This window comes from Equus przewalskii, chromosome 3, assembly GCF_037783145.1.
Source record: "Equus przewalskii isolate Varuska chromosome 3, EquPr2, whole genome shotgun sequence".
In the NCBI taxonomy this organism is placed as follows: Eukaryota; Metazoa; Chordata; class Mammalia; order Perissodactyla; family Equidae; genus Equus; species Equus przewalskii.
Window position 1 is genome coordinate 29,278,110 of NC_091833.1, and position 14,522 is coordinate 29,292,631.

At 52.9% G+C, this 14,522-nt stretch overlaps 1 protein-coding gene across 1 annotated transcript in view; it reads left to right on the forward strand.

The window, feature by feature from the left end:
* Positions 1 to 571: 571 nt before the first annotated feature.
* The window catches only part of PLCG2 (phospholipase C gamma 2), a 146,805-nt gene continuing 132,854 nt past the window's right edge, over positions 572 to 14,522 (forward strand). Inside the window, exons 1-2 of the mRNA XM_070612379.1 lie at positions 572 to 697; positions 5,806 to 6,043. Of these exons, the coding sequence (XP_070468480.1) occupies positions 5,851 to 6,043 (193 nt within the window). The 5' untranslated portion in view covers positions 572 to 697; positions 5,806 to 5,850. The remainder of the gene's footprint in view (positions 698 to 5,805; positions 6,044 to 14,522) is intronic.

Genomic DNA, 14,522 nt, shown 5'->3' on the forward strand with positions numbered 1-14,522 from the left:
CGCAGCTAAACGAATCACCACGAAACACCATAACGAGGCATCTCTGTCATCTTTACGCCCAGAGGTTTATAAAACGAGCCATAAAAAGATCTTTTCCTTGGGAAAGTGGGAGATCAATTCCCCAGTATTCTCCGTTCCTTACAACAAATTTTTGGGGCTGGCACTCTTTTGATCCCGCCTGACAGATGGGGAAACTGAGGCTGAGGGTATTTAAGTGGCTTGCCCCAGGAAGTAAGAGGTGATCTGACACCTGCGCAGCCTCAGGGACGATTTCAAATTAGGGCCCTGCACAGCCAACTCTGGCGATTATGAGGAGACTATTCAATGTACGTAAAACACATGTATGCCGCAGGCGCTCCATAAATGCTACGCTGTCTGAAAGTTCTCTCCACCTCGCCAGGGACCGGGGACAGGTCGCTTCCCCATCAGCTGCCTCAGTTTCTTCCTCTGCCCGCGGAGGCGGGGTCCCAGGCCGGCCCGCCCCCGCGGGGCCGCCTCGCCGGGGGAGCTCGCAGCTGCGGGCGGCCAGGGCCCGCCTCGGGCCGGGGTGGGGCGGGCCGGGGCGCGGGGGGCGGCCCCGGCGCGGTCACGTGGCGCGCGGCCGCGGCCGAAGCAGAAGTGGCAGCGCCCGCGGCGGAGGGCGTGCGCGCAGGGAGTGTCCGGAGCCCGGAGCCCGCACCGCGGCGGGCGCGGCCAGGTGAGCGGCCCGGCCCCGGGGGAGCGCTCGGGGCGCCCGGGACCCGCGCCGGGGGGAGCCGGCGCGCGGGGAGCCGGCCTGGGGGGACCTGCGCCGGGGCGCAGCTGGCGCGCGCAGGGGCGGGGCGCGCCGTCGGGGCTCCCGCCCGCCGCGCCGGGGTCCAGGGCGGCCACGGCGGGGTCCGATCCCGGCCGCTGGCTGCGATCTCACCCTGGACCGGCGCCACTTCGCCGGTCGGGGCCCTGGGCGGCCCCGGCTTTGAATGGGAACCGGGAGGAAGCGGCGCGGCTTGGGGTTGGAGGGTCGCGGGAGCGCTGGCGTCGGCGTTCAAGGCTCCTGTGGCCGCTGGGTCCGACGTGGGCTCGGGCCGTGTTTGCCGGCCACCTCCGTGCCCAGGGCTCGCCGACTTCGCGCGGCCGTGCCGCCCCCGGCACTTCCCCGTATTACACAGGTGGCTGCGGTGGGTGGCGGAGCGATACCACGGAAGGCGCAGCCGGTCCCCAGGGGAGACGAGGACAGTTTTCCGGGGACTCGTGATTCCCTCTCCCATCCCACGACTGAATGCGTAATCGGGTGTGCACGTCTGTGCGTTTTCCTGGTTATGTTTTGGAATCGCAAGGAGGTCATTACCCCCACAGCGGAAGAATTCCAGGGAGAGATGTGTCCCCTTAGGACCTGGGGGTTGGCGCCTGGATTGCGGTGGAGGCTGGGGAGGGCTCTTTCAGCACCCTGACCTTGAACTGGACTGAGAGAATATGGTGGGGTGAAGGGGGTGACGTGGCTCAAGGGAAACAGGTGGCCTTCTCAGTCAACTTAATTTGAATTTCAATTCCAGCGGTGTGACCCTGGACACGTTGAAGAACCTCTCTGAGTCTCATTTTCTTTCCCTTGATGCTGGAGCCACCCAAGCCTATGCTCCAGGCCCGTGTTGAGAATTGGGGCTTATGTGGCGAAGAGGTGCCCCCGCCAGTTCTTGACTCTCTCGTTAAGGGCCCGGCGTGATGCTTGGGCCATCATCTTTAGCTACAATTCTGTGTGGAGGCCCTATTAATTTAGGGGTTCACCCAGCGCCAGGCAGTTACCCTCTTAGAAAGGTGTGTACCAGCTCAGGGACCATGCTCGCTGCGAGCTTCATTGATGCTGAAATTGCCTAAGGATGCTGCTGCCTCCCCCCACTGCCCACCCTCCCCGTCGCTTGACCTTGCCCTTGTGAGGCAAAGGGGGGACCCCCGTGAATAATCCTTTTGCTGGGTGAAGTCAGTGGCAAATTGTCAGTGAGAAAACTTAAAAACACTTCTTAATTTAGAAAACAGTAAAAACGCAAAAAGGAAAAGCTCATCTGTTATGTTACCACTTAATAAAAAGTCAAGTCGTTCCTTCTACCCTTTTCCACCCTTCTCTGGATTTATAAGTAGACAGACTTTACAAAAGTAATTATCTTATTCTTATTTGTTTGCAACTCGTTTTTCATCTCTCTCTTGAATATTTCCAGATCTAATTGCTAATAAATCCTCATTCTTTCCAGTATCTACATACATGTCCTATTATTTATTGAAGGGGCTCCCCCCACCCCCATTGGGGAGCCATTTGAGTCGTTTCCTGAGTTTTTGTTCTCTTTTTCTGTTACAAATGATGCCTCCGTGAACATCTTGGTGCGTGTGTCTTTCTGCATGTACGTGGTTATTGGATCAAAGAATTTGCGTGCTTTACGTTTTAATAGATGCTCGCAGGTTGCCTTAAAAAGTTGAACCGATTCACACTCCTGCCTGCAGTGGCTGATGCTGCCGGACTCCTCCGGTGAAAATGTGTGTCCCCTGATGCAGCAGGTGGGGGTCGGTGCAGCAAGAACATCCCTCAAGCTGTCAAAGGGGCGTTTCCCTCTCAGGGATGCGACTGTGCTGAATTTAACTCAGAATTGTTTTGTGGGATTTTGTCTGAAATCCTCGACTGGCCTAATGTGTGCAGAGAGCACCGAAGAGAGGACAATTTCCCTGTTTCCTGGTTTTGGGTCCTGTATCCCAGAAGTTTATTTCGAAGAGAGGGACCTGAAAAGTAGAAATGGTAAAACCTCTTCTTGAACCCCAGCCACATTTGTATCAACACGAGTCCTTTTACAGAGTAACCCAGGGAGGCTGAGAAACAGGAACAAAGGGATTTCAAGCCTATTTCATTTTTTTTTTTTTTGAAAGCAGAAGCAAAATGGAAATTGCCTGTGATGGTTAGTGCCCTCCCCTGGGGTCAAGGGCTCGGAGACCTTGCCTTAGTTGCAGAAGCATCACCTTGGGAAGCCTGAGCTGGGAGCTGGCTGGATTTTGGTGGTTGCCTCCAAGGATCTTGCGGCCAGGAGGATGTCTTTCCAGTTCTTGGCGAGAGGCAACAGGAGAGACTTGATGTTTATGGTTGAGCCGATCTACTGGGCTTCTGAGCTGGAAGTAACTGGAATCCTGGGGAGGTTGAGTCCACGGCCCTCCACAGAGCCAGAGTCAGGAAGGACTGAGGGCCCTGGGGCCGCCCCGCTGGCTGCTTTAATTGGAGGTGGAGGACTTGTGGTTCCTGCTCATGCCCTGCTGCGTGCTGGCCTTGAGACCTGGGAGTGGGGAACTCCAGAGGCGCGTGGCGGGGGGCTGCCAGCATGGTAGAGCTGCAGAGCTGGGACCTGGTTTAAAGCCTGGTTCTGCCGCTTGCCAGCTGTGTGACCTTGGAAAGTCCTTTAAGCTCTCTTGAGAGGGGCGGGGGCTGCCCAATTAGTTACTTTCTGGCTAAGTGCTGCCACGCAATTCTGAATTCCAGAAGGCAGGTGCCGAAGGAGCAGGGGCATGGGACTCAGACCACGGTTCGGATCCTGGGGCTGCCACTTGTCTGCGTGACCTTGAGCACGTGATTTCAGCCCCGAGGACTTCGGTTTTCACCTCCAGTATTTCCCGCCGAGATAAATGAGATGAATCAGATACAGCAGGTGCTGAACTGGAGAGGGCCAGTCAACAGCAAGTTCAGCAGGGTGAGACTGGCCACGGGCACCTTGTGCATCTCTCTGACCTGGATTAGAGGGGGATGGGGGTGGGGTGGGGGGGGCTCAGTTCAGGCAGAGTTTTTGGTGCACCCTATTGGTCCTACCACTGGATCTTTGCTTAAGCTTGTTGCTCTGACTAGAACCCTGTTCCTTCCTGCTTCATCTGTTTTAAAGATTGGATTCAGATGCCCTCTTCCCTTAGAAGCTTTCTTGGAACGCTCCAAGCTCCCAGCCTCACCTCAGACTAAGTTCGGGGCCCCTTCCCACTGCTCCCTTGGCACACCCCCCCCATCTCTCTGCTGCCGCATTTACCTCTTTACATTAGAATCATTGAGCTGACTCGTCTCTTTCCTAATGGGCAGAGAGCAGGTGTAATTCACGATTTTATCTCCAGCTGTCAGCACATGTGGGGAGGTGCCTTTGGCTCTGGGTGTGAGGTGGAGGGAGGAGGGGGCAAAGGGCAAGGCCTGGGCCTCTCCCCATCCCCCTGTATTTGCATAGTGGTTCCCAGCTCAGTGCCTGGCTTAGAGTTGACGCTGGATTAAGGCATTGACCAGCTGGCTGATTAGCATGATGGAGGCCTGGCTAGATGTTGGGGGCTGTGCATACACTGTAGCTTTTAGTCCATCCAGTGCCCCTTGAGGTGGTATTGTTATCCCCATTTGACAGATGAGGGAACCGAGGCCCCGATTGTGAGCAGCTTGGCAGGAGGCTGTGGGGAGGCAGAGTCAGAGTGGAGACCCAGACAGCCCTGGCTGAACACCTGCCCCTGCAGAGTAACAAGTGTGGGCTCCTAAAGGGATTGGAGGAAGCGGAGGAGATAAAGACACACAGAATAATTGATAGCAGCAGTAACAATAGTTAAGTGTAGGAGCACTGACTGTGCATCAAGTTTTCAGGGCGTGAGATACTCTCTGCTTTAATCCTTACAAGAACCTTTGGAGATTCTTATAATCTTTCTTCCCCTTTGCAAGTGTAGAAACGAGACCCAGGGGGCTTAAGTGACTTGGCGTAGGGTCTGCAGCTCACTAGCCTGCAGTCCAAGTCCCCTCTGAGTGGCAGGCAGTGTGTCTTTGGATGTTTGGGAGGCAAAATTGGGGGGTGGGGTGCAGAGAGAGGGCTCAGGGAGCAAGTGCAGGGATGAGCAGAGGAGTGATGTCATTTCACTCTTGTTCTAGAAGCATTCTTCCAGCTCCTGGTCTGAGAGTTGACTGTAGGGGGCTGGGCAGAAGCAGGGGGACCGGTTAGAAGGTGATTAGAATCATCCAAATGTAAGATCCTAGGAGGAACCAGTGAAGGGACGAGACGGATTGCATTCTGGATTTGCTGAAGGATCGGATGTGGATGTGAGAGAGACCAGATGAGGATGGCTCCAAGATTTTGGGCCCCAGCCCCTCTCTGATGAAGGTTGACCGTGCGTGGGAATAAGTGGCCATCTAGAGCACCTCCGGGACGCGGAGCCGCACGCTGGGGGCTTTGCTGGTGGTGTCGGATTTCAGGCTTCCTAATGGTCCTTACAGTTCCGTTTTAGAAAGGATGGAACTGAGGCTTGCAGAGGTCACACAGCCTGCCCACACGTCCGCAGGAACCCGTGCCAGGATTTGAGCTGGAGGCTGCTGGGCCCTGATGTTTTCTGTCCATTTGGCCCCATTTCTATGCAGAGGTCTCCAGGGACGTATTCACTTAGGAAGTAAAGGGATGCTTAGAAGTCTCTAGGCAGGATAGAAAAGGATGCTGGTGTTGGGGGTGGTGGGAGCTGGCTGTCTGGCTGCTTTGGTTATTCAAATCTTCTACAGCAGAGAAGTGTGTGTGGGGGTGGGGGGCATCACAGCCAGGCTGGGGCGATTTGGTTATTCAAAGCCGGGATAACGGTTGGGTCATTGAGGTGAGGGGGCTCCTCCCACACCGCCACTTCCATTTAAACCTCTGTTTGTCCTGCCTGGGTTCTCTGAGTGGTCAGTGATTCCCTGCCCTTGGAACCTTCTAAAACTCGTCCTGATGCACATGAGACAGGATTTTGGCTCTTGAAATCCAACCCCTGTTAACTAAATCCCCTCTGTTAACTACAACCAATTCACTCCTTTATTCTGCCCTCCAGCCTCCTTGTTCCCTCACTGCTTCCTTCTCCCTGGAGTGGCCGACAATGAACACCATGGTCAATGTGAACGCCCTTCCGGAATACGAGAAGAGTCAGATCAAGAGGGCCCTGGAGCTGGGCACAGTGATGACCGTGTTCAGCTTCCGCAAGTCCACGCCGGAGCGCAGGACCGTCCAGGTGATCATGGAGACGCGGCAGGTGGCCTGGAGCAAGACGGCCGACAAGATCGAGGGCTTCTGTGAGTACCAGCGGACGGGGCGGTGCGGCCCCGGGCCGTCTCACCTTCCTGCCTTCCGCGCTCACTCCATTGTTGTTGGTCTGATACCTTCTTCTCTTCTGAAAATGAAAAGCGTGGCCACTTTGTCTGGGTCTGTGATGGCATTTGGAGCAAGAGGGGCAGTTCAGCCAGAAAGCTGGTGAGGCAGCAGAGGTTCTCGGGGCCAACTGGGAAATGACATGCACACGGCTCCCCTGGGCTGGCAGGGGGTGCGCTCCTGGTCTGCCGGCATCAGGAGTCGTGTGGTTTCCAGTGATGGTCAAGCTGTCTGCCCTCTGGAGGGCTACCTGGCCGGAGCTTGCAGAAAGTTAGAGCTTGGTAGCCAGATGCCTTTTTGTTTTACTGCAAACCGCAGATTGAGAGGCCTCGCCTTCAGCTCCATGTGGACGCAGCGCGTCATTGAATGTTCTGTAGATTTCAGATGATGTTCTGGTCCTGGTGGGGGGTCTCTTCTTTTCCCCACCCCACCTTAGATTGGGCAACTGGTTCCATTCCTAAAGTTTCTAAACTGTTTTTAGTAGAGTGAGGAGACTTAAGCAATTTTCAGTTGCAGAGACTTGCTTTAATTTGCATTTTTTTATTGACTGTTTTTTGATGGAAAAATTAAAATGTCCGCTTGGTGGAAAATCAAACAATTCATCACTAAATGTCTCTCTTCCCTAACCCCATCCTGTGCTCCAGAGACAAGCTCTTTTGTCTTCCACAACTGTTCTGTGCTTGTATCATGTGTGTACCGTGTTTTTTACACAAATGGGTACCTGCTGCAGACATTTCTGCGCCTTGATTTCTTTTTTGAATTTAATAATTATCTTGGAGGTGGTTTCTTATCAACACATGATTCTCCCTTGATCTTTCACGGCCACAGAGTGTTCTAGCTGCAGCATCACAGGCTAAAGCCCTGGAGGTGGACATTGGGGCTGTTTCCAGTTTTTTCTATTAGCTGCAGCAGCTATGCCTGCAGTCTTTTTTTTTTTTGGTAACAGCTTTATTGAGATATAATTCACATACTGTATAGTTCACCCATTTAAAAGGCACAATTCAGTGGTTTTTAGTTTATTCACAGATATACGCAACCATCACCATAATCAATTTTAGAACATTTTTATCACCCCCAAAAGAACCCCTGTCCCCATTAGCCGTCATCCTGGATTCCCCGTCCTCCTCCCCTTGCCTAAGCAACCACTAATCCACTTTCTGTCTCTATAGAGTTCCCTGTTCTGGACATTTCCTATAAATGGAATCATATAATATGTGGCCTTTTGTGACTGGCTTCTTTCACTTAACATAACGTTGTCGAGGGTCATCCACTTTGTAGGGTGTCTCAGGACTTCCTTCCTTTATGTGGCCGAATAGTATTCCATCATATGGCTATTCCACAATTTGTTTATCCGTTGATTCACTGGTGGACGTTGGGTTGTTTCCGCTTTTTGGCTATCATGAATAGTGCTGCTGTGAACATTCGTGTACAAGTTTTTGTGCGGACGTATGTTTTCATTTCTCTTGGGTATTTGCCTAGGAGTGGAATTGCTGGGTTATGTGGTAACTCTATGCTTTCATTTTAGGAGCTGCCAGACTATTTCCCAAGTGGCTGCCCCATTTTACATGCCCACCACCAGCACCAGCACACCCCACACCAGCAGTGTGTGAGGGTTACCCTTGCATTATTCTTTTATGCACACATAGGGCTATATCTGAAGGAGAACTTCCTATAAGTGTTATTTCTGAGTTAAAGGGTATGGGGTGTTTTAAATTTCAAGGGCAATTTGGCAACGCCCCACAAAAGCCCACGAGGTGTGAGGGGCCCTGTCGCCCACACTCTCTCCACACTGCCATGGAGTTCTGAACTTGGCCATTCATGGGAAGACTCTGGTAGCTTGGCAAAGTTCTTCATTTGGTTTCTCTTATTATGGGTGAGATTAAACAGCTTTCCAGAAGGTTTCCCCTGGCTTCGGAGCCAAGCAGGTCGCAAATGGCACAGAGCCACAAGCCCTGTTTTGAAAATGCCCGTGTGTGGAGACGGCCAGCTTTCCCCCCAGTCTTGTTTGGGTTGGCCCGCTCGACCTCCCAGGTGGCCCAGAGACCTGCTGCAGCTGGGGCGGGGGTGGGGGCCTCAGGGGGAGGACGGCCGCTGATGGTAAATACAGGTGTGCCACACTGAGAGGGGTCGGGGGGTCCTTTCTCTTCTTGACCTGTGGGTCCCAAGCCTGGCTGACCATCAGGAACACCTGGGGTTTTTTAAAAGTACAGCCTACTGGAACCGTCTCCTGAAGCACATTCCGAGGGGCACAAGACAGGATTCTGGCTCCTGAAATCCATGCCCTGCAGTTTTCCCCACTCAGTTAACAAAGCAGTTATTCCTTCTCCCTGGAGAGGCTGAGGATGACTGTCAGTTGCTAGCTGGTTGGTATTTTATGAAGCTCCCCAGGTGGTCCTGGTGACTGGCTGCGTTTGGTTATCTACTCCTCTAGAGAAGATCCGTCCATCCTTCCATCCGCCCATATCTGGATGCCGACTCTGCCCGGTGCTGTGCTAGGTACTGAGATACCACAGGAGTTGAACTGGATTCTACTCCCAGGGAGCCGTCGTTGTGTCATTAGGTCTGAGCAGCGTGGGACTTGTCCAGCATCATTGGATGAACTTTGCTGTGTGGCCGTGGGCAGGTTACATCTGCTATCTGAGCTCTAACTCTCTTGTCTGTAGAATGGGAATAATACTGGTGTCCACCTCACAGGGTTGTGGTTGGGAAAGGATAAGCGGCTAAATACATCAGAGGGGTTCGACCTGGTGCCTCGCGTGGGGTACGCACTCAACCCGTGGAGCAGCTGCTATTACTTTTGCCGTTGTTGCTGCTAATGGGCCATGCCCGGCTTGTCCGGGGTGGCAAAGTCTCGCCTAGGCATTTGGGCTCTTTCTGGAGGGCAGCAGGGGTCTGCTGAAGGGTTTTCAGAAGGGGGTTGATGTGATTGGGTTTGGGGTTTTGAACTCGCTCTGGCCATCCTGTGTGAGGGGGCTGTGCTCGTGTGTTTGTAAAGCGACAGTGAAAGCCAGGTGTGGGGTAAAGAGTTTAGCAGTGGTGCTCGCCTGAGCACTGTGAGAGCGCAGGCCTCCGGGCCCAGGATGGGGACTCCCAGGGCCACGTTTCCAGCCTCTGTCGTGAGGGTGATTCCTGAGGGAACCCCCAGCTGTAGCGTTTCTTCAGGGGCCTAGTTAGCAGGAACCTGCAGGTTACTGTGAGGTCTAGAAGGGGCAGGCGAGCATGAAGGAGCACGGGCGTGCAGTTCTAGGGTACTTCGCAAGTGGCAGGTGACTTCTGGATGGGTGTCATAAACCTTGTGCAGGCCTGGGTGAGGGCAGACACGCATGAATCCCATTGTCTAAAGCAGTGAGTGGCTCTCATCCAGGGCTGTCTTCCCCCTTCCCCCAGGGGGATTTGGCAATGCCTCGAGATATTCTTAGTTGTCCTAACTGGGATGGGGGTGTGCCCCTGGCATCTAGTGGGTCAATGCCAGGGATGCTCCTAAACGTCTTACGAGGCACAGGACAGCCTGTACGACAAGTAATTATCCAGTGCACGATGCTAGTGGTACCAAGGTTGAGAAACCCTCGTCTAACGTCACGTGTTGCTTTGCTTAGAGCCATAGGATGTCGCTGGCTATAATAGGGTTTCTCTTTGGACCCTGTCGTGATGGAGCTGTCTCACGTGGTCGGTCCATATTTGCCATCATATTGGGTGCTAGACTCTGTTGAGAGAGAGAAGGAAGGATGGAGTCCCTGTCCTGGAAGGGAGACAGATCAGCAACCGGCCATCGCAGGATGGTGTGAGCAGTACCACAGTGAGGGTTCCGTGTGAGGAAGGAGGGCTCTCAGCCATCTGGGTGTGGGGAGGTGGTGAGGAATTGGGGGGGCCTCCTAGTGGAGGAGTTGCCTGGGTAGAGAGTTGAGGGAGGGGCTTGCCGGGTGGCCGGCTGGCTGGCCATCCCTAAGTGGGCTCAGCAGGTGCCATTGAATGTGAGCGAGCAGATTTGTGGGTTAGAGGTTTGGGCAGGGCTTGGCTGGGTGATTCTTCTACTCTGTGGCCTGGACTGAGGTCATTTGGTGGTACTCAACTGGTATGTCACCTGGTCTGGAAGGTTCCAGAATCTTCACTCCCACATCTGCTACCTTGATGGTGATGGCTGGAAGACTAGGTTCAACTGGAGCAGTTGACTGAGCACCTGCCCCCTGGCAGTCCCATGGTAGTTGGACTTCTTACATGGCACCTGGCATCCCCCTAGGGTGCGTGTTCCAAGAGTCCCAGGAAGTCACTTGTACCAGCTCAGTTCACCAAGGCCAGCTCAGGTTCAAGGTATGGAGAGCCTTCTCTGGGAGAGGGGGTGGCATGCACATCCAGGGTGGGAAGGGATTGATGGCAGCCACCTTGGAGCCAAGAGACCATGAGAACACCTGGACTTGGATCCAGACTCGTAGTTCAGATCTCAGCTCTACCACCTACAAGGTGCGCGATCCGAGGCAAGTTATTTGACCTCTCTGTGCCTCAGTTTCCCTATCTGTCAAATGAAATAATAATAGTTCTTACCTTATTGGGTGAGAATCAAATGGATTTTATTTCATGTACTTTTTCTTAGGCGGGAAATATTGCATAATTGAAACATAATACAGTAAGAGAAAAAAGAAAAAAGGCGATGGGCGGGAGTCACATGGCCTGACTTCGAATGGAGGAGACTGGATCTTCAGCCAGCCACTCACTTCCTGGCCCTTGGTCTCCCGCTTGCTTTCCAGGGGTGATGGATAAGGTGGTGCCCGGGATTCCTTCCCCCACTGGCCTCCTTGAGAGCCTCCGAATGTAGGCAGGGAGCTCGTGGAACTGCTGGGAAGTGCTGCCTGTGTGGTTTTTCTCTTCTTCCCGGGCCCCAGCTGAGCAGTCTCCAGGTGGAAAGGAGCCCACTCGGGGGGCCTTTCTGAGTTGACCCCTCGGGGTCTCGGGACTGTCTAGTCCACCTGGGAGGCTTGAAATGTGGTGCCACCTGTTTGGGGAGTTGGATAGGGCTGGAGCGGCGAGAACCTGCCTTTGAGGCTTTGGACTGTGTCCATTTCCACTGAATAAGCTTTTATCCTGAAGTTTTCACTTTCGCTTACACATGTTTTCCCCATCTGCTTATTTTTGGCAAGTTGTGGCTGCCCATGAATGAGGGATTCTCAAAAATAGGAGCTGTTCTGTTTCCTGGTATTAGGTTCTTCGCTTGTCTGCCTGATGATGATGATGATGATGATGACGACGACAACGTTGTTGTTGATGAGAGCCGCTCCATGTGTACTAGTCCCAGTGTAAGCCCGTCACCTATAACAGCTCATTAAGTCCTCACAGTGACCCTGTGAAGCAGGAATCATCCCCACTTTATTTATGAGGAAACCGAGTCCCAGGGAGGCTAGGTGGCATGGCCAAGGCCACACGGCCAGCAAGGGGCAGAACTATAATTTGTGCTCAGTCTGTCTGCCTTTGGAGTCTCCTATCTTCTTCCTACTCTGTGTTGCTTTCTCCTCCTCTGTGATCTCAGAGATGTTTCAGTTCTGTGTGTGATAGAGAAGCACCCCGGTTGGAATCCAAGAACAACAGCATCGTTTAGGCTTTCTTTGCTACAAGAGGGAAATGCACCTCTTCCTTATGTATGCAGAGGACACGCTCGGCCGGGTGCCGAGATGCCAAGAAGAAGGAGCCTCTAGAGATGGCTGGTTAGTGGGGGAGACCGACGTGCCAGGAGGAGACCGCACGGTGTGGACAAGTGGTGAGAGAGCCAGGAGCAGTGAAAGGAGGTTGTGCTGTGTCTCAGCCCCATCTGTATAGCTGGATCTCAGGAAACCATCCTTGCGCTTCTTATCCATTAAAAATGAATATTTTTGAAAAGTGTTATTTTATCAAAATGTTTTCTGAACAATGGAGAAGTAGATTTTTTTTCACTGGCATTTTCCATCTAAGAAGAAATCCCTTGTCTGAAAGTGGTCCCCAAGCTCTTTCAGTCAAGCATCCCGTGAGAAATAAGATTCAGCCAGTGTCCCCAACGTCTGTAAACTTATTTAATTTTTGGTTATAGACGTGCAGTTATGTATTACAATAGCACAGACTTTGCAGCCCGATTTCAGATCCCAGCCCTTCCACCTAAATGGGATGTGACCTTGGACCAGTCATGTCACCTCTTTGTGCCTCTATTTCCACATCTGTAAAATGGGAATAATTAAAGAGCCTGCCTGATCAGGTTGTTGTGAGGATTAAGTGAAGTAATGTATGTAAACTGCTGTTAACAGAGCTGGGCGCAGAGGAGGCAGGCGCTCAACGTTAGCCGCTCTTGTCATCATCGTTGTCATTAGCATCAAATGGAAATGGCGTTGTAGAAAGGATGAGTTAAATATTAGAATTTCCACTTATATAATGATTTTCCTTCCTGCACCCAGTGGATTGTCCTGCTCCCCGTCTGGGGTACCGGTTCTCCACGTTGGAGCCTGCTGGTGTGAAAAATGGAGCTGACATTTTTATTCTTGACATTGACACAGGCCTGCTTGTATGTTGGACGGTGGAGGAGTTGGTTTCTGTGGTTATTCAAGGGTTGTTTTCTGACCTGGATGCAATCACTTGATGTTCTTAGCGTTTGTTCCTTTGTTGATTTAGCAGATATTCAAAGAGGACTTGGCGTGTGTCAGGTATTATGCTTGTCACTGGAGATAAAGTGAATAGGACAGAGGAGATCCCTAGAGGAGCGTACGGTCTCATAGGAAATACAGAAAAAGCCAAACTAGTCATTTAATCATTTTCGATTGTGGTGGATGCAGGAAGGAAAGTAACAGAGCACTGGGACAGAGTAACAGTGAAGAGCACTATTTTAGGAGGGCAGGCCTTGGGGAAGCCTCAGTGTGGAGGTGACCTTTTGAGCTGAGACTTGAAGGGCGAGAAGGAGGGAGCCATGGGAAGCTGTGGGGGAAGAGCATTCCAGGCAGAGGGCACAGCAGTGAAGCTTCCACGTTAGTCAGGGTATGCTAGCTGCAGTGACAAGTGATTTCTTGATATGATACAAGTTTCTCACTCAAGTCTATGATCCAGTGGGATTTGGGAGTGGGGCTCTGCTGTCTGAGGGCACCACCATCCCCGAAGGCATCTGAGGCCACCGCAGGATCCTTTGTGTGCAGCCAGCACTTGGGGGAAGAGGAAGAGTGAAGGACAGCTTGGGAGGATTTTACGGGCCGGGCCTGAAGCCAGTGTGCCTCTTCCTCCCACCTTCCATTGACCAGAACCATGCACATGACTAACTGCAAAGGATGCTGGGAGACGTGGCCTAGCTGTGCGCCGGGAAGAGAGGGAAATAGGTTTGGTGGGCTCTTCTGTGGCCCCTAATTTTGGAGGATGCAGAGGTGGCTGTTGGCACCCCGCTGATGGCTGGAGAATAGAATGATTGTAGGGATTTGTGGGGGTCCTGTAAGAATTTAGGAAAATGAACAGCCTCCCACGGGGCCTCATGGGAAAGGGAGGTGGCAGCACTGAGGACTCTCCCATCCTGTCTGTGACAAGCACCACTGGTGGTGACATCTCTCTATAGACAGGTGTTGTCAGCCCTCTTAGGTGTCCTCTTGGCTGTGGCTAGACCCTCCCCAGCAAAGCCCCTCTCCACCTTGACTCTGTGCAGCCCCATCAGAAGGTTTTGGTTCTCCAGGCTCCAAAGAGAGGCCTCTGATCGGCCGGCTCTTTTGGACCCAGTGCACGGGGACTGGCTGTTTTGGCGCCAGTGTCCTCTCTGGTCACCTTGGGTGTGAGGGGCAGTTTAGGTGGGTCTCCTGTTGGGGAACGTAGCCTGGCTTCTTCGGGGCTTATGGGCAGAGGTGGGTCCCTGTTATGGGTGGTATTGTGTCTCCCTCCCTGATTCATGTGGCGAAGCCTTATAAGAAGAGGACACACACACACACACACACACACGGAGAGAAGGCCGTGCGATGATGGAGGCAGAGATTGCAGTGATGCATCTCCAAGCTAAGAAACACCAAGGCTTGCCGGCCATCACCAGCAGCTAGGAGCGAGGCAGGACAGACCCTCCCTGCCAGCTCTCAGAGGGAACCAGCCCTGCCAGCACCTTGATCCCAGACTTCTGGCTGCCAGAACTCTGAGACCATAAACTTCTGCTGTTTGAGTCACCCAGTTTGTGTTTTTTTGTCGTGGAGGCCCTAACAAATGAGTATACTCCCCTTTACAAGGGGCTTGAGGGACACTGGGGGCGAGCACAGCAGTTGATGTGTCCATTTGGCTGCAGATATTATAGACAAGTTGGAGTTTGTCGTAAAGGAATTGAGGGGCCCTTGCTGTATTCCGGTGTCATCTCTTTTCCTAGCTACAGTGGTCTTGGCCTGGGACGGGGCCTTAGAGGGGGTCTAGGATCTTGGTTGAACGTGGGGACTGAGGAGC